General features: G+C 49.3%; 2 protein-coding genes across 2 annotated transcripts in view; both read right to left on the bottom strand.

The window, feature by feature from the left end:
• Positions 1–6,019, bottom strand: part of supv3l1 (SUV3-like helicase) — a 71,342-nt gene extending 65,323 nt beyond the window's left edge. The window contains exons 1-3 of the mRNA XM_078565816.1: positions 5,675–6,019; positions 2,037–2,114; positions 266–373 (exon numbers count right to left, since the gene is read on the bottom strand). Coding sequence (XP_078421942.1) covers positions 266–373; positions 2,037–2,114; positions 5,675–5,882 — 394 coding nt within the window. The 5' untranslated portion in view covers positions 5,883–6,019. The remainder of the gene's footprint in view (positions 1–265; positions 374–2,036; positions 2,115–5,674) is intronic.
• A 2,808-nt stretch (positions 6,020–8,827) lies between these two features.
• The window catches only part of vps26a (VPS26, retromer complex component A), a 52,639-nt gene continuing 42,356 nt past the window's right edge, over positions 8,828–19,110 (bottom strand). Inside the window, exons 6-9 of the mRNA XM_078565815.1 lie at positions 14,456–14,562; positions 14,294–14,362; positions 11,683–11,825; positions 8,828–9,863 (exon numbers count right to left, since the gene is read on the bottom strand). Coding sequence (XP_078421941.1) covers positions 9,753–9,863; positions 11,683–11,825; positions 14,294–14,362; positions 14,456–14,562 — 430 coding nt within the window. The 3' untranslated portion in view covers positions 8,828–9,752. The remainder of the gene's footprint in view (positions 9,864–11,682; positions 11,826–14,293; positions 14,363–14,455; positions 14,563–19,110) is intronic.

Below are 19,110 nucleotides of genomic sequence, written 5' to 3'. Positions count from 1 at the left end.
GTGTGATTCTCTGAGGATGACTATGTCAGGCTGTTGCTTGACTAGTCCGTGAGACAGCTCTCCCAATTTTGGCACTAGCCCCCAGATGTTAGAAAGGAGGACTTTGCAGGGTCGATAGGGCTGAGATTGTCATTGTCGTTTCCGGTGCCTAGGTCGATGCCAGGTGGTCTGTCTGGTTTCACAAGTGTGCACAATTACTTGCTCTGTGGCAAGAAACCTATACAAGTCATGTACTGAGAGCACACACAGTTACTACAATACATACCTGCACCACAGCATATATCATTGAGGATGATGTGCAAATCCACATTCAGCGATTCAATTTCCATCACATACTTTCGAAAACTAATGAAGGCCTGGTGGAAAAGGCGAGCTGTAGAAAACACAAAGGGATTACAGAAAATTGTGCAAAACCCACCTTCAACTAAAGACTTCATCGTTTCCCCTTCTCAATCACATGAGTTAGAGTTACGCTGTGCCCCTTCAAACAACTCTCTCACCCTCCTGAGCAGGACACAAGGAAGAGTTTTGTCCTTTTATACGTAGGCCTCTCTCATACAACATAGGTCAGCGCAGTGGATAGAAGGCAGAGTCCGGATTCCACCAGATTTCAAACCCAGTTCTGCCACAAATATGCTCCGAGCAGGTATATGGCCCTGTGCAACGACATTCCCAACTGAGCAGATCTGCATGAGACAAGAGCTTAGGGGTAAGTAATGTTTTGCATAGGACCCAAAAAAAGGGTCATTGGCCAGCACTGCTTGATCATTCAGGTGCCACCTTGCTGTACACAATCCCTGTGTGTACAAGGAGAGGAGATTTTAAAAACTAAATCGAACACCGCATTGTGAAGGGAGAGACAACTGACCATCGCACAGCGAACAGAGAACTGACCACCTTTCTGTGCATGGGGAGAGAACTGAACACCGCACCTTCAACAGAGAGAGAACTGACCACCGCAACGTCAACAGAGAGAGAACTGATCACCGCACCGTCAACAGAGAGAGAATTGACCACCGCACCGTCAACAGAGAGAGAACTGACCACCGCACCGTCAACAGAGAGAACTGACCACCGCACCGTCAACAGAGAGAGAACTGACCACCGCAACGTGAACAGAGAGAGAACTGACCACCGCACCGTCAACAGAGAGAGAACTGACCACCGCACCGTCAACAGAGAGAGAACTGAACACCGCACCGTCAACAGAGAACTGAACACCGCACATTCAACAGAGAGAGAACTGACCACCGCAACGTCAACAGAGAGAGAACTGACCACCGCACCGTCAACAGAGAGAGAACTGACCACCGCACCGTCAACAGAGAGAGAACTGACCACTGCACCGTCAACAAAGAGAGAACTGACCACCGCACCGTCAACAGAGAGAACTGACCACCGCACCGTCAACCGAGAGAGAACTGACCACTGCACCGTCAACAGAGAGAGAACTGACCACCGCACCGTCAACAGAGAGAGAACTGACCACCGCACCGTCAACAGAGAGAGAGCTGACCACTGCAACATGAACAGAGAGAGAACTGATCACCGCACCGTCAACAGAGAGAGAACTGACCACCGCACCGTCAACAGAGAGAGAGCTGACCACTGCAACATGAACAGAGAGAGAGCTGACCACCGCACCGTCAACAGAGAACTGAACACCGCACCGTCAACAGAGAGAGAGCTGACCACCGCAACATGAACAGAGAGAGAACTGACCACCGCACCGTCAACAGAGAGAGCTGACCACCGCAACGTGAACACAGAGAGAACTGACCACCATACCGTCAACAGAGAGAGAACTGACCATCTCACCATGAACGGAGAGAGAATTGACCAGCGCACCGTGAACAGAGAGAACTGACCACCGCACCGTCAACAGAGAGAGAACTGACCACCGCAACGTGAATAGACACTGAACAATGTGTGTTAATGGGGTGAATAATAAAATAATGGCTGAGTTTGTATTTATGCTTCAAAATCCTGCAGCAAAGCACAAACGGTTAAATGGAGCAATGCAGACGATCACTTACCATCCAGGCCATTCTCACTGCCCAGTCTCTGCATCTCCTTCCTTTTGTAGAACTTGTTCAATACTCTGAGAGCCTCAGCTGCAAACAATGAAAAGGTCAGAAGATATCAGGTCAGGGAGTGAGGAGCCTTGTGCTTCCCACAGCACCAAATTCCACTCATAGGGCTTGAGACAACTGCTGGAAGCAATTTCCAAATCCACAGGTCTGTGGTCATCACTGCGCCCATTCCCCTAATTTCCCCATCTCCCTCCCCCCCAATCCCCCCCCCCCCCCACTCTCCCGCCTCCCTCCCCCCCCAATCCCCACTCCCCCCACTCTCCTGCCTCCCTCCCCCCCATTCCCCACTCCCCCCATCTCCCACCTCCCACCCCCCATTCACCCCACTCTCCTGATTCACCCCCCCTCTCCCGCCTCCCTCCTGCCTCCCTCCCTCATTTCCCCCTGCCTCCCTCCCCCCTTTCCACCCTGCCTCCCTCCCCCATTCCCCCGCTCTCCTGCCTCCCTCCCCCATTCCCCCCTCTCCGGCCGCCCTCCCCCCCATTCCCTCCTACTCTCACGCCTCCCTGCCCCCCCTCCTCTCCCATCTCCCTCTACCCCCTCTCCCACCCCCTCTCCCCCTGCCTCCCTCCCTCTCTCCCTTCCCCCCCCTCCTTCCCCTCTACCCCCTCCCCCCCGCCCTCTCCACCCTGCCCCCCTTCCCACCCTGCCCCCGCCCTCTCCACCCTGCCCCCCTTCCCACCCTGCCCCCGCCCTCTCCACCCTGCCCCCGCCCTCTCCACCCTGCCCCGCCCTCTCCACCCTGCCCCCCTTCCCACCCTGCCCCCGCCCTCTCCACCCTGCCCCCCCTTCCACCCTGCCCCCGCCCCCCCTTCCACCCTGCCCCCGCCCCCCCCTTCCACCCTGCCCCCGCCCCCCCCTTCCACCCTGCCCCCGCCCCCCCCTTCCACCCTGCCCCCGCCCCCCCCTTCCACCCTGCCCCCGCCCCCCCCTTCCCACCCTGCCCCCGCCCCCCCTTCCCACCCTGCCCCCGCCCCCCCCTTCCCACCCTGCCCCCGCCCCCCCCTTCCCACCCTGCCCCCGCCCCCCCCTTCCCACCCTGCCCCCGCCCCCCCCTTCCCACCCTGCCCCCGCCCCCCCCTTCCCACCCTGCCCCCGCCCCCCCCTTCCACCCTGCCCCCGCCCCCCCCTTCCACCCTGCCCCCGCCCCCCCCCTTCCACCCTGCCCCCGCCCCCCCCCTTCCACCCTGCCCCCGCCCCCCCCTTCCACCCTGCCCCCGCCCCCCCTTCCACCCTGCCCCCGCCCCCCCCCTTCCACCCTGCCCCCGCCCCCCCCCTTCCACCCTGCCCCCGCCCCCCCCCTTCCACCCTGCCCCCGCCCCCCCCTTCCCACCCTGCCCCCGCCCCCCCTTCCCACCCTGCCCCCGCCCCCCCCTTCCCACCCTGCCCCCCCGCCCCCCCTTCCCACCCTGCCCCCCCGCCCCCCCTTCCCACCCCTGCCCCCGCCCCCCCTTCCCACCCTGCCCCCGCCCCCCCCTTCCCACCCTGCCCCCGCCCCCCCCCTTCCACCCTGCCCCCGCCCCCCCCCCTTCCACCCTGCCCCCGCCCCCCCCCCCTTCCACCCTGCCCCCCGCCCCCCCCCCCTTCCACCCTGCCCCCGCCGCCCCCCCCTTCCACCCTGCCCCCGCCGCCCCCCCCTTCCACCCTGCCCCCGCCCCCCCTTCCACCCTGCCCCCGCCCCCCCCTTCCACCCTGCCCCCGCCCCCTTCCCACCCTGCCCCCCGCCCCCCCCCCCCTTCCCACCCTGCCCCCGCGCCCCCCCTTCCCACCCTGCCCCCGCCCCCCCCTTCCACCCTGCCCCCGCCCCCCCTTCCACCCTGCCCCCGCCCCCCCTTCCCACCCTGCCCCCGCCCCCCCCTTCCCACCCTGCCCCGCCCCCCCCTTCCCACCCTGCCCCCGCCCCCCTTCCCACCCTGCCCCGCCCCCCTTCCCACCCTGCCCCCGCCCCCCTTCCCACCCTGCCCCCGCCCCCCTTCCCACCCTGCCCCCGCCCCCCCTTCCACCCCCTCTCCTGCCCCGCTCCCCCATTCTCTCCCCCCTCTCCCCCTCTCTCCCCCCTCTCCCCATCCCCCTCTCTCCCGTCTCCCCCACTCCCGTCTCCCTCCCCTCAATTTCCCACTCCCATCTCCCTCTACCCTCCCTATGCACCCCCCCCACCTCCCTCCCCCCATTCACCCCTCTCACCCCTCTCCTGATTCGCCTCCCTCTCCTGCCTCCCTCCCCATTCCTCCTGCCTCCCTCCCCCCCCATTTCCTCCTGCCTCACTCCCCCCCCATTTCCTCCTGCCTCCCTCCCCCCCCAATTTCCCCCTGCCTCCCTCCCCCCCATTCCCCCCTGCCTCCCTCCCCCCCATTCCCCCTGCCTCCCTCCCCCCCCCATTTCCCCCTGCCTCCCTCCCCCCCATTCCCCCCTGCCTCCCCTCCCCCCCCATTCCCCCCTGCCTCCCTCCCCCCCCATTTCCCCCTGCCTCCCTCCCCCCCCATTTCCCCCTGCCTCCCCTCCCCCCCCATTTCCCCCTGCCTCCCTCCCCCCCCCATTTCCCCCTGCCTCCCTCCCCCCCCCCATTTCCCCCTGCCTCTCTCCCCCCCATTTCCCCCTGCCTCCTCCCCCCATTTCCCCCTGCCTCCTCCCCCCTCCATTTCCCCCCTCCCTCCCCATTTCCCCCTGCCTCCCTCCCCCCATTTCCCCCTGCCTCCCTCCCCCCCCATTTCCCCCTGCCTCCCTCCCCCCCCATTTCCCCCTGCCTCCCTCCCCCCCAGCCTCCCTCCCTCCCCCCAGCCTCCCTCCCCCCCCCCAGCCTCCCTCCCCACATTTCCCCGCTCTCCCACCTCCCTCCCCCATTTCCCCGCTCTCCCTCCCCCATTCCCCCCTCCCCCGCCTCCTCCCCCATTCCCCCCTCTCCCGCCTCCCTCCCCCATTTCCCCGCTCTCCCTCCCCCATTCCCCCCTCCCCCGCCTCCCTCCCCCATTCCCCCCTCTCCCTATTCCCCGCCTCCCTCCCCCATTCCCCCCTCTCCCTTTCCCATCTCCCCTCCCTATTCCCCCCTCTTCCATCTCCCTATTCCCCCCTCTTCCACCTCCCTATTCCCCCCTCTCATCTCCCACCCCTTCCCCCATTCTCCCTCTCGTCTCCCACCTCCTCTCCCCATTCCCCCTCCTGTCTCCCTCTTCCTCCCCCATTCCCCCGTCTTCCCCACTCGCCCTCCCATCTCCCCCACCCCCCATCTCCCCCCACGCCCCCATTCCCCTCTTCCCTCCCCCTCTTCCCCACTGACTCCCTCTTCCCTCCTCCCCATTCCCCCCCACCCCTCTCTTCCCCATTCCCCCTCTCCCTCTTGCCCCCCATTGCCTCTTGCCCCACATTTCTCCCTCTCCCTCTTGCCCCCCATTTCCCCTCTTGCCCCCCATTTCCCCTCTTGCCCCCCATTTCCCCCTCTCCCTCTTGCCCCCCATTTCCCCTCTTGCCCCCCATTTCCCCTCTTGCCCCCCATTTCCCCCTCTCCCTCTTGCCCCCCATTTCCCCTCTTGCCCCCCCATTCCCCCTTCTCCCCCTTGCCCCCCATGCACCCCTCTCTTACTCACTCCTATTCAGCTCCTTGCTCAGTTCTGCTCCCACATTTCCCCCGGGCCCCGGGATCACTCTGGGCGCTAATGGTACAAACAGGGATGTGTCGGGCGGTTTCGAGCCAATCTTGCTGCCGATGGAGCGGGGAGGATTGAGAAGGCGGCCGGCGGCTCGGAGCGGGCCTGGGCCTAGGCCCATGATCCTGAGGCCGCGGTTCAACCACATGGGGAGTGGCCCGGTGTGGGGAGTGAGTCTGGGCTGGCTCTCAGAGCGGCAGCTGCAACGACACGCACCAAACCCGAAGCCAGGCGGCGCTTTGAAGCCGGGGCCGAGACAAAAAAACACAGGCACGCAGGGCAGCTTAACTGCCAAAGGACCCCAGGGCCTATGGTTACCATGGAGACGGCAAAATTCCCCTTCCCAGAATTCCCTGACCCCAAAATCCCCACACCCAAAAAAAACAAACCCCAAGCAACCTAACACCCAAATCCCCAATCTCCCAAAAAGCCCAAACCAAACCCCCAAAAATCCTAACCCCAAATCCCCATCTCCCAAAAAACCCAAACCCTAACCCCCAAAAAACCCAAACCAAACCCCCAAATCCCAATTCCCCCAACCCCCTCAAATCCCCACTCTCCCAAAAAACCCAAACCAAACCACCAAATCCCAATTCCCCCAAAAATCCTAACCCCAAATCCCCACTCTCCCAAAAAACCCAAACCAAATTCCCAAAATACCCCAAACCAAACCCAAAATCCTCATACCCCCAAATCCACACACTTCCAAAAAAACCAAACCAAACCCCCAAATCCCAATTCCCCCAACCCCCAAATCCCCTCTCCCAAAAAAACCAAACCCCCAAATCCCCACTCTCCCAAAAAAACCCAAACCAAACCCCAAAAAACCCAAAAATCCCGACCCCCAAATCCCCACACTCCCAAAAAACCAACCCCCCCAAAAAAACCATAACCCCCAAATCCCTACAATCCCAAAAAACCCAAACCAACCCCCCCCAAAAACCCTAACCCTCAAATCCCCCCAAAATACCCTAACCCCCAAATCCCACACTCAAAGAAACTCAAACCAACCTCCCCCAAATCCCAATTCCCCCAAAAAACTCTAACCCCCCAAATCCCTATACTCACAAAAAACCCAAAGCCAAATCCTCAAATCCTAAGCCCCCCAAAACCCACATTCCCAAAAAACACAAAATCCAACCCCCACAAAAACTCCCGAATTCCAAAACACCTCAAAGCAAACCCCAAAGTCCCAAATCTCAGAAAACCCCAAACCCCCAATACAAGCCCCAAAATCCCAATTTATGAAAATGCCACTCCCAGAAAACCTCAATACAAACTCCCAAAACCCAATCCCCAACCCCCTCTCCTGCAAAACTGCAAACCCCCCCAAGCAAACCTAAAATCCCAAATCCCCTGAAAAAACCCACAGCCCCTCAAATCAAATCCCCAGAAAACCCAAATCCCAAAAACCAATAAATCCCAAATCCCCTAAAACCCCAAATCATCAAGACCTAACCACCCCTCAAAAACCCCAATGCCCTTGAAACAAACCCCCAAACTTCAACCCCCATGAAAATACCCTAATCCCCCAAAAAACAAACCTCGAAACCCCAAATCACCAAAAAAAAGCCCAAATCTCCCCAAAAACCACAAAACATACCCCAAAATCCCAACCCCCCCCAAAAACCCAAATCTCAGCCCCAATACAAACTCCAAAAACCCAACCCCCTTCAAAAAATCCCACCCCCAAAACAATCCCCAAACTCTCAAAAAAAACCCAAATCCCAAAAACAACCCCTCCAAAAAACCACAAATGCCACAAAACCACAAAATCCCAAGCCCCTCAAAAAGACCCTAATCCCTCATAACCCAACCGTCCAAAAAACCAAAATCCCTCAAAACAATCCGCAAAATTCCACCCCCCCCCCAAAAAACCGAACCCCCAAAATAACCAAAAATCCCAAAACACCCAAACCCCTCAAAAAACCACAAACATAGGAGTTAGGAGCCATTCACCCCCTTGTGCCTGCTCCACCATTCAATAAGATCATGGATGATCTGATTGTGGCCTCAGCTCCACTTTCCTCAATAGCCCCATAACCTTTGACTCCCTTGTCAATTAAGAATCCATCTAACTCAGTGTAGTAACCTTTGATGTGGCACCTTGTCAAATGCCTCCGGAAATCTAAGTACACCACATCCACAGGTTCCCTTTTACCCATAACAAAAACAGAATTACCTGGAAAAACTCAGCAGGTCTGGCAGCATCGGTGGAGAAGAAGAGTCGACGTTTCGAGTCCTCACGACCCTTCAACAGAACTTATCCCTTTTTTATCCCTTTTACCCATGTTGCTTGTTAGTTCCTCAAAGAACTCTTATAAATTAGTCAAACACAATTTATCTGTCACAAAACCATGTTAACTCTGCTTGATTGTACTGAGATTTTCTAAGTGTCCCACTATAATAACCACCTCAATAATAGATTCCAGCCTTTTCCTAATGACAGGAGTTAGGCTAACTGGCCTGTAGTTTCCTGCTTTCTGTCTCCCTCCTCTCTCGAATAGAGGTGTTACATTTGCTATTTTCCATTTGGGAAGCCCAAAAAACCACAAGAAACCCCAAATCCCCGATCAAACACCCTCCAAAGATCAATGCCCCCCTTACCTCATCCCCCAACCCCAATCAATCCCCACCCCCACCCACCCTCCATTTAGCATAAAGCACAAATAAACATTATATAAACCGTCCCTGAGCTGAGCGAGGGGAAATCATTCAGGCAGGACTTCCAAGAACTTCCTACAGTTACATCACCTCCAATATCTCATTGAGCAGTCTATGTTGGACATTGGAATTTTTTGGATCTGTGGCACATTTGTTCAACATGTTGTCATTCCAACACTGCACATGTCATCAATTCGTTTTAACCAAGGAGAAAATTATCCAAAGCTTCCTGCTACTGGTTTTTATCTAGAAACCAACAGGAATGTTAGGAAAATGATTTATCAGCAATGCCCTCCACGGCCAAATGTCCTGTTGAGAATCACCATCTAGGCTAATGCAGAGTGAGCAGTGGTACCTGCTGGTACCTGACTGCCCCAGTCAAAGCCGGTGCCATCAGTCACAGGATATATTGTAGAGAGATGTAAAAGGTTTGAATTCAAGTGTAATTGGATACACTGGCAAAGACTTTATTGAATATAGAGGAGATACACTTTTTTTGGATGGTATAATACATCTGAAATAACAGTACTTAAAATATTTCCATTTATTCTTGATATCAGACACAGACATGCAGGAAAATATTTGGCATTAACTGGCTTTAAACTGTTCTCAGGCACTTTACAGGAAAACATTGGGAGACAGGAAACTTTACTCCTACACTGTACCTGCACTGACAGTAACTGCATCGCAGCACAGGTCAGAATACAGGCCCCAGCACAGTGCTTACTCCTTGGGAAATGAGGTGAGGGGAGAGACGGGAGATGGGGGGGGCAAAGGGGTGCAGGGAGATAGGAGATAATGACTGGGCCCTGGGCACCGTTTAACCTCAATGCTGTGTCTGCAATGCAGAGAGACGTTATAGTACTTGTGTTGCTACCTGGAGCACTGCTGGGAGTTGGAACATGCCACTTGTTTACACCAAGCAAAAACAAAAATTATTAGTGGAAACAGGACTATCACCAAACTTCAACATGTAACAAGGTGGAAATATACAAACAATAAACATACTCTTAACATCCCTTCTCATCAAGCATTAGCGTGTATGTTTGAAATGGAGGAAGTGAAATCTGATCTGAGCTAATCTGTACAACAGTAATTCCCAGGTTTAAATAAATTCCCCTCCATTCACAAGTACATACAGAACCATCAAACCAACATCTTGCTCAGTGTAGATTTTTAGTGCATAAGTTGAAACAAAATGTACAGTATAAAAAGCTAGCTTTAGAGTTCCAGTGTTTGAGAAACCGTTAGTGACCTGCAGAAAGTTTAATATCACAAAGAAACTGTGGGATCGTGCACAGCGACCATGTCTGTGGCAACTCTTAAAGGGACCGTCATCTTGCTCACTCTGTCTTCATATTTCAGGCTGCTGAGCGGAGGCCTGTGGCTCTGGTGATTCCAGACGCTGATGGAAATTGGTTCGTTTCCTCAACTTCTCGGGAGCTTTTCTCCACAGTACAATCTCCTGTCAGGGAATTAAAACAGGCAGTTGAATGGCCTGATCCAGGATTTCACTGCTGATTTTCTCTTGCTGGATTATAGCCAGCTGGTAACATTGCACAATCATCCATCCACCCACCCAGCCACCATGGACCCAGGCAAAATGACAAACTATTTAATCACAGGTAATACAGTCCTAGGCCAATATTTATCCCTCAATATCACAAATAGATTATCTCTTCTTCTTCATTTCCAGTTTGTAGGAGTTTTCTGTGCACATATTAGCTGATGTGTTTCCTACATTACAACAGTGATTGCCCTTCAAGAGTACTTAATTGGCTGTAAAGTGCTTTGAGACATCCTGAGGTTATAAAAGGTACTATATAAATGCAAGTCTTCCTTCTTACTGACAGGGCCTCAAGTTTCAGAGGATGTGGTTATGAGTGTGCGGTTGTGGAATGGCCACAGGAGGGTGCTATTCACAGATTGGTCATATCAGAGGATCCTGAGAAAAGCTGTGTCGGAAACAGTGGCTCTAAATACAATTCCCCAAAATTCAGTAGAAAGCCAAATTCTACCAGAGGATTGGAGATGGAAGATATGACTCCCCTCGTCAGGCCAGTTAGTTTTGACAGTTGCTGGAGAACTACTGGAGTTTATAATACAAGATGACACTTGGAGAAACAGGCTATAAAGGTCAGTCAGTACAGATTTCTAAGAAACAGGTAACTTGGGCAACCTGATAAATTACATTTCTCCAAAGAATTCTGCTTGAATTTTCAAAAAGCATTTCACTAAGTATAAGAGATATTTGGTAAAGACAATGATACAGTGTGTACCATCGCAAATGTGTACTGTGGCAACTCAACAAGGCTTCTTCAGCAGCAACTCTCAAACTTGTGATCTTCACGAACTACAAGGGTCAGGGAACACCATCACTTCCAAGTTCCTCTCCAAGCCACACACCATCCTGACTTGGAACCATACCACCAGATCAAAATCCTGGAACTCCCTTCCTAACAGCATTGAGGGTGTACACACACATGAACTGCAATGGTTCAAGGCAGTGGCTCACCACCATCTTCTTAATGGCACTTGGGATGGCAATAAATGCTGGCCTTGCCAGTGATCCCCACATCCCAAAAATAAATGTAAAAAAGGGGTTGTGGCCACTTAGGCAGAAAGTGAAGGGTGGAATGTGTTAGTGAGCGGTGGTAGGGTGCTGAGGTGGAATTGGTATATAAGTGATCGGGGCTTGGAAATTGAGGAACTGAGGAAACAATAGCAAAGAGTTTGCTGATAGAGGTATGGCAAGGATTAATCTAGACCACAGATTGGTGGGGGGTGGGATTGAAAGAGATATACTCTTTCACAAGGTGGGCAGATGGAGTTTAATGCAGAAAAATACAAACAGCTCCATCTTGGAATAAAGAAAGGGAAAATTTTAAATGGAGTGACTGGACCTTGTTGTGCAAGATACAGTAATGGTGACAGAACTAGAGACAGGAATTCAAAACCCAAGATGACAATTTATGAAATTTGGTTTATTACAATGCAGAATCGGATCAAGTGGCCAAGAAAATCTCAGCTGGTTAACTAATGTCTTTCCAGGAAGGGAGTCTGTCTTCCCCCTCCACTGCTCCTCAACTATGTAACTGGGCTAAATCCACAATGTACGACTCTGCTGTTCTGTTGATGTGCTGGTTGATCATCGCATCCTTACATAAAATGCAGACAACACACATAAATACAGGGCTGGGGACTGAACTCAAACTATTTGTACATATGGGCTCCCCAGTCACACAGTGCGTTATCCAAATAAGGGGGCTGGCCTATTGACGTACCTGCTGTTTGAAATACCGTCTGTCCTCTTCATCGACTAGAACCAGGTTTAAGAAATAACGCACAGAGAATTTCTTGTTGACGTCCCTCATTGTTGGGGTTAGATCATATCCAGCCAGGAAGAGTCTAATTGGAATGGATTCACCTTCAAACAGAAAGAAGTTTACTTTTGAATGAACAAGCTGGCTTTAGACAGTTCTGCTGGTGATCTTTCCATTTCTCCCAAATGCACTGCTTGCTGGAGTACAATTCCACGTAAAACAGCTTGTGCTTCCTCAAAGCAGTGGATCTTCACACACAGCCTAGACCACAGGGCAGTAAACAGACATATGCTGCTCCATAGGTAATCCCAGTGGCTGCATTCTGACTAGAAGAGTCTAAATGTTTCATATTAGAAAAAGTACTTATGGATTCAGTAACCATTGACTGAAGGGAGTTATCAATCATTTCAGAATCAAAAAAAGATGGGGTGGGGGAAGTACTGTCACTTCCATTCCTCACCATTACACAGCAAAGCAACAATCCAGAAAGAATGCTGTTCAGTTTAGAGAGTTGCAAATCAAGTCCACAGATTTATTATGTAACACAAGTCTGCCTTAACTAAAATCCTGGTGAGCTAAAGAAATCCACAAACCAGGCACAGCCTGACCAGAGAACTACACAGTTTCAGCATGGTTCACATAGAAATTGAACATAACCCAGCTTCTCATTCACAACTAATTCCACCCCACACTGTTTGTGCATTGAGAGCAATAAATCAATGAACAGTCTTGGGCCCTTCACCTGTTCTACCTCAGCTACTTCCAACAAGTAGCACTTTGCAGGAATCAGCTCAGCACAATAGCCTCACTGAGAATTCTTTGTAAGGCATTGCTAAATCTGCTCTGTGATAGCAAAGACCTTCCCTTTTGTTATTTTTCCTCCCTCTCCCATTTCATCCACACAAAAGCTATTACATTTCCCAGTTCTAATGAAAGGTCATCGACCTGAAACATTCATTCTGTTTCTCTTCTCCACAGATGCTGCCTGACCTGAGTGTTTCCAACATTTTCTACTTAACTATCTGATTGGCTTTGACTCATCCCATTATGGGAAATTCATCTGCCTCTTTCAGACAATCAAAAACTCACTCAGTGACCAAGACATCACCAAATCTCCACTCCCCCCCACCCCGGTCTGGGTCTGAAATGGTCAGTCTGTCTGAATTCAGTAATTTTTCTGAAGTGTATCTTTGGGAAATAAATAAGGGAGTACTTAGAGTGGAGGATAAAATCTTTATTCAGACTATTTATTCACCAATGCAAAAATCAGCCATTCCCAATTAAGTTCCACTTTGCCTAAGTAGTAACTGAAGGGCTCCATGTTGGACCAGTCATCCCTGTGGAAGATCCAATGGCACTATTCAAAACTCAGTGTCCACGTCTCCTAGCAACACATCTTCCCCCATTCTCCCCGACTAATAAACTAGCCATCCACTTTGCAACCTGGGATCTAGCCATGTGCAAAATTGCTGTCACATTTACCCATTCAACAGTTACAAAACTTCCAGTAATTCATTACATGTGAAGTGTTAGTTACTGCTCTGGCCTACTGCCATCCAAGTTATTGTGTGAAGCATGGCAGGAAGATAAGGCAGTATATAAACACAGGTATAAGTTTTTCCTCTTCTGTCTCTCATTTTAAACAAGCTAAGTGACACCCACAGTCGATGTACTGCAATATACAGCTAGTCCCAGCAGGTAATAAATTCCTTAAAATTTTTAAATTATATAGGGTTAAGCTTAAAAAAAATGATTGATGGTGTGAGCTAGAAGTCTCCATTTGAATCAGTCCATGCAGCCAGTTCCTTACTTCTGGTGGCAGCAGTGAGGAAAGGAACTCAGCTATGGCCAACAGGTTGGTCACAAGGTATGGCCAACATATTTTAGCAGAAAGATCATACTTTATGCTATATGCTTACCACATCACTTCACCTTCACCAATGACGGGCATGTACCCACCAACAAATCAGCCTGCTCTTTCCAAAACCAGCCTGAAACTACACAGCTATGTGGTTCCACAACTCACTGAAATCCTGAGACACAGCATCCATCCTGTGAGGAACAGCAGGAAGTTTACAGGATGAGGACAAGACCAAGAATTAGAAACACATCCACTGATCAGGAAAGAAAGCTTCTGTACTAAACATCAGCCTGTACAATTCAAAGCTCACCCAAAAATCAGCACAATGACTTTTATCCATCAGTCAGTACTCTTCAGAACTCTGAATAACGTCAATAATGTAACTAATTGGTTTGTGAAAGTAGTTCCTATATTTGAAATAACTAGTTATAAAATACATTTATGTAACTTTAACATAGAAAAACATCCTAAAGGCACTTGACAGAGGCAAAAGGGGAGTAAAATGGATGTCAAGCTTAGGAAGGACAGTTTAATGAGTTCCACCTTTGTGTGCTTTGCTCAGTCCTTTTTGAAACACTTCTAATAATACTGACCTACTCCATTTTTTCAGATGCTGATCAACCTGGATTCAGTGCAACAATTTATGTTAAGGTTTCTAGCAGTTTCAGGTATTTTTGGCTGAGACAATTATAGTACAGTTATACACCTCACCTTTGACAGGAGCTCCATCCATTATTTCATACTTGGCAATAGTTTCTGTCTCTGTGGTTGTACTGGGCCCTAATTTTTAAAAAAACGACAGTAATCAGACAGCCTGGTCTCAGACAACAGTGAACATGGAATCCAGCAGCAAGTTAACATTGATCTCCTTACCAATACCAGTGATCTCTTTTTTAATCAGCTGAAGTTCCATATGCTGGATTTTGATTCTCACCAACAGGAAGTAGATCTTACCGACAATTACATCCTTCAAGTGATATCTATTAAAGAACCAAAAGCGTAACCAGTATAGAATGCAAGTCTTAAGGCTGGAATGGGCAGTTTTATATACAGAAACACATCACACACACAAACCAGCACTTAACCAGTTAAGAGCAATGAAGTGTAGGAAGCACCAATTTCTGCTGATCTGCAGTATTCTATTTCTTCTGTGTAATTTCATTTATTGTAAACCCAAATGATAGTCTAATAATATTGGATGTTCTGCCTTTTGAGGTGAACAGGAGTGTGTGACAGGCAGCCATGACAGTGCCTGGCACATACAGGCAATTGTTAATGTGGCAACACACTAGTCCCATTCATAAGCACATACAAGATCACAAGTTTCAGATTATAGACATCTGCCTTTTACAATGAACACAAATGAATTGTAAGCAGTGTTTTGTTGGGCTGTGGCTACCCATGGTGTGTACTGCTTAGATACCATTAAACCGTCTTGTAGAAGTTACCAAGAAGTCTTTATTAACATTATTGAATATTTACAGTACATAGTACAGTACATGTACATAATTACAGTAGAGGGTATAGATATGGAGCTGACTACATGGCATGTCCTTATATGTAGACCTAGGTAGCAACATGCTGATCTAAGCTCTAGGTCAGGTGCCTTTTTACATCACAGGTGGGCAGTACTGTACTTATTACCAGGTTAACCCTTAATGTACTGAATCCTTCTACTACAGGCAAACCTAGTTGCAAGGTGCTAACCAAAAGATTAGGGAATATAACACAGATCTGCATTCATAGGGGAATACCTGCCAAGGAAACTACTCAGCTGCTCGTATGAGAACAGGGGCTGGGAAATTGCAAACTGTCACTTATAATGTCCATTCTGGAATATGCTGTGTTCTGAGAATGGGGAAGTCCTCCCAGATTAAGTTTTTAGGTATTGGTAAACCAAATTAATAAGGAATAGCTCACACATTGAACCAAAATGTAACTTTTAATGAAGGAAAGATCAAAGAAGGATATTGTTCAGGAATTTAAAAATTTTTAAAAAAGATATAGCAAGGAACAGAAGCATTGCAAAAGTCACAGACCTTGAGCAACACCAGCATGGGCAAAAGAATGGAATTCCACAGGTGAGGTGAGAGTGACTACCCTTGAATCAAGGCAGCGTTTGACCAAGTGTGGCATCAGGAATTCTAGCAAAATTGAAGGTAATGGAAATCAGGATGAAAAATCTCCACTAGTCGGAGTCTTAGGAAGATTGTGGTTGTTAGAGGCCAATCATTTTAATCCCAGGACATCGCTGCAGGAGTTCTTCAGGGTAGTGTCCTAGGCCCTACCATCCTCAGCTGCTTCATCAAAGACCTTCCCTCCATCATAAGGTCAGAAAGTAGGGATGTTCACTGATGATTGATTGCAGTGTTCAGTACCATCTGCAACTCGTCAGATACTGAAGCAGTAAGTGTCCATATGCAGCAAGACCTTGACAACATTCAGGTTTGGGCTGGTAAGTGGCAAGTAGCATTTGCACAACACAAGTGCCAGGCAATAACCATCTCCAACAAGAGAGAATTTACCCATCTTCCCATTACATTCAATGGCATTACTATCGCAGAATCTCCCTCCATCAACATTGTGGGGTTTACCGTTGACCCTTGAGGGTCCAGCCACATAAATACTGTGGCTACTGAGGTCAGAGGCCAGGAATTCTGCAGAGAGTAACTGACCTCCTGACTCCCCAAAGCCTGTCCAACACCTACACAGCATAAGTGAAGAATGTGATTGAATAGACAGGAGAGTGGCTTAGTGGTAATGTCACTGGACTAGTAATCCAGAGGCCAGACTAATGCTCTGGGAACACATGTTTAAATCCCATCACAGCAGCTGGTGGAATTTAAATTCAATTAATAAAATCTGGAATAGAAAGCTGGTCTCAGTAATGGTGATCATGAAACTATCATTGATTGTTGTAAAACCCATCTGGTTCACTAATGTCCTTTAGAGAAGGAAATCTGCCATCCTTACCCGGTCTGGCCTACATGTGACTCTAGACCCACAGCGTAGTTTGACTCTTAACTGTTCTCTGAAATGGCTTAGAAAGCCACTCTGCTCCAGTTGGGGCCTAAGCAGAGTTTTATAAAGGTTCAGCCAAATTGCCCCACTTTTGTACATAATGTTTCTATTTATGCAGCCCAAGATCCCATATGCTTTCCTAATCACACACTCAATATCTCCTGTCACCTTCAAAGATCGATGCACATGCACCCCCAGGTCCCTCTGTCATGCACACTCTCTAGAACTGTGACATTAAGTCTATATGGCATCTCCCTATCCCTTTTGCCAAAGTGCATCACCTCACACTTTTCCATATTAAATTCCATCTGTGACTTGTCTGCCCATTCCATTAGCCTATCTATGTGTTACATTCGCTTGGTACCATCCTCATCTGTTTGCCACTCCTTAAAGTTGGGTATCATTGGAATACAGAGTAGAATTTCAAAATTTGCCAATGTCCAAGTCATTTTTTTACTTTAAAAAAAATGCACTGGTCCTAGCACTGACCCCTAAGAGACACCACTGTCTATCATCCTCCAGTTTGAAAAATAACCATTTACCACAACGCGTTTTCTGTCCTTAACCTAATTTTTTATCCAAGTTGACATTGACCCTCCTATTCCATGAGCCTCAATTTTGTAAACCAAATGTGGCTCTTTGTCAAACGCTTTCTTAAAATCCATAAAGACAAAATCCACCACATTCCCTTCACTGTTATTTCATCAAAACATTCAATTAGTCAGCATGAACTGTCTTTTACAAATCTGTGCTCTCCTTAATTAACTCAAACCTCTCTAAGTGCTTGTTGATTTTTTCCCTGATTAGTGTTTCCAAATCCTTACCCACCACTGATGATAAATTAAGTGGCCTATAGTTGCTAGGACTGTCTTTATACCCTTTCTTGAATAAAGGGGTCATATTTGCCATTCCTCAATCCTCTGGCACCTCCCCCATATCTAGGAATAATAATCTGGGATGTAAACCATTGGCACCAGGTGTCTTATTAACCCCAAGCATTTCCAGCCTTTCCAGTACCACCTTCCTCTCAGTTTTCATCCTATCTATTGCTTCTACGATCTCCGCTTCAACCAATATTTTATCAGCATCCTCCTCCTGTGTAAACACTGGTACAAAGTACTCATTCAGTATTCTAGCCTTGCCCTGTACCTCTAAGCATATATCACCCTCTTTGCCCTTAATAGGATTAATTCCACCTCTTACTACCTGCTTATTATTTACACACTGGTAGAAGATTTTTTGATTCCCTTTTATGTTAACAGTTATTCTATTTTCATATTCTCTCCTCGCCAATCTAGTTTTCATCTTCACCCTCCCTCTCACCTATTGTATTTAACTTGAAGAATTCACCTGACATGCATCATACACCCTTTTTTTGTTTCATCCTATTCTCTATATCCCTTGTCATCCAAGGAACTGTGGTTTCAGTTCTCATACCTTTCGCCTTTATTGGAATGTACCAAGCTTGTACCTGAAAAATCTCTTGCTTTAAGATCACCCATTGTTCCGTTACAGTTTTTCCTGTCAGCCCTTGGTTCCATTTTACCGTAGTTAGATCCCATTGAAAATAATACTCCAACACTCAAGAAGCTTGACATCATCTAGGACAAAGCAGCCGCTTGATTGACAGCCCATCCACCACCTTAAACATTCACTCCCTCCACCACCGATGCAGTGACAGCAGTGTGTACCATCTACAAGATGCACTGCAACAACTCACCAAGGCTCCTTCGACAGCACCTTCCAAACCTGCAACCTCTACCATCTAGAAGGACAAAGGCAGCAGATGCATGAGAACACCACCATCTGCAAGTTTACCTCCCAGTCACACATCATCCTGACTTGGAAATATATCGCCGTTACCTCACTCTCACAGGATCAAAATCCTGGAACTTCCTTCCTAACAGCACTGTGGGTGTAACTACACATGAACTGCAGTGGTTCAAGAGGGCAGCTCACCACCACCTTCTCAAGGGCAATTAGGGGTGGGCAATAAATGTTGGCCAAGCCAGCAATGCTGATATTCTCTGAAATATAAAAAATAAAATTAGGGAAAACATTACTTCCTACAGGGTGAACATGTATAACTGAACCAAAACAAGGCAGTTTACCCATAGGATGGACATGTATAATAGACCTGAGTGAAGGAAATTCAGCAGCACATTATTCAGGATCTGTTTATTGACAGTGATAAAGTTCCCATCAATAAATATTTGCTGAGAAGTAAATTGGAGATCATACTCCCGGGAGCAAAAATGGGAGCGCAAGGGGAAAGACTGAGAGCAGAGCCAAGAGTCAAAAGAACGTGAGAAGGGGGCGAGACGGAGATAAATTCAGTAAATGGTAGTATTCATAGGAATTATTCTAAATTAGGATAATAATTTCAACAAATTAATAAATACTGTAGGAAATGCTTTATATAAAGTTTAAGGTATGTCAGAGCAGTTCAGCCGTGTGGAATGTTCATCTTGCGGGATGTGGGAAGTTGTGCAGGCACAAAGTGCCCT

The sequence above is a fragment of the Cetorhinus maximus genome, chromosome 20 (assembly GCF_964194155.1).
Source record: "Cetorhinus maximus chromosome 20, sCetMax3.hap1.1, whole genome shotgun sequence".
In the NCBI taxonomy this organism is placed as follows: domain Eukaryota; kingdom Metazoa; phylum Chordata; class Chondrichthyes; order Lamniformes; family Cetorhinidae; genus Cetorhinus; species Cetorhinus maximus.
This window is presented reverse-complemented; position numbering and strand designations above follow the sequence as displayed.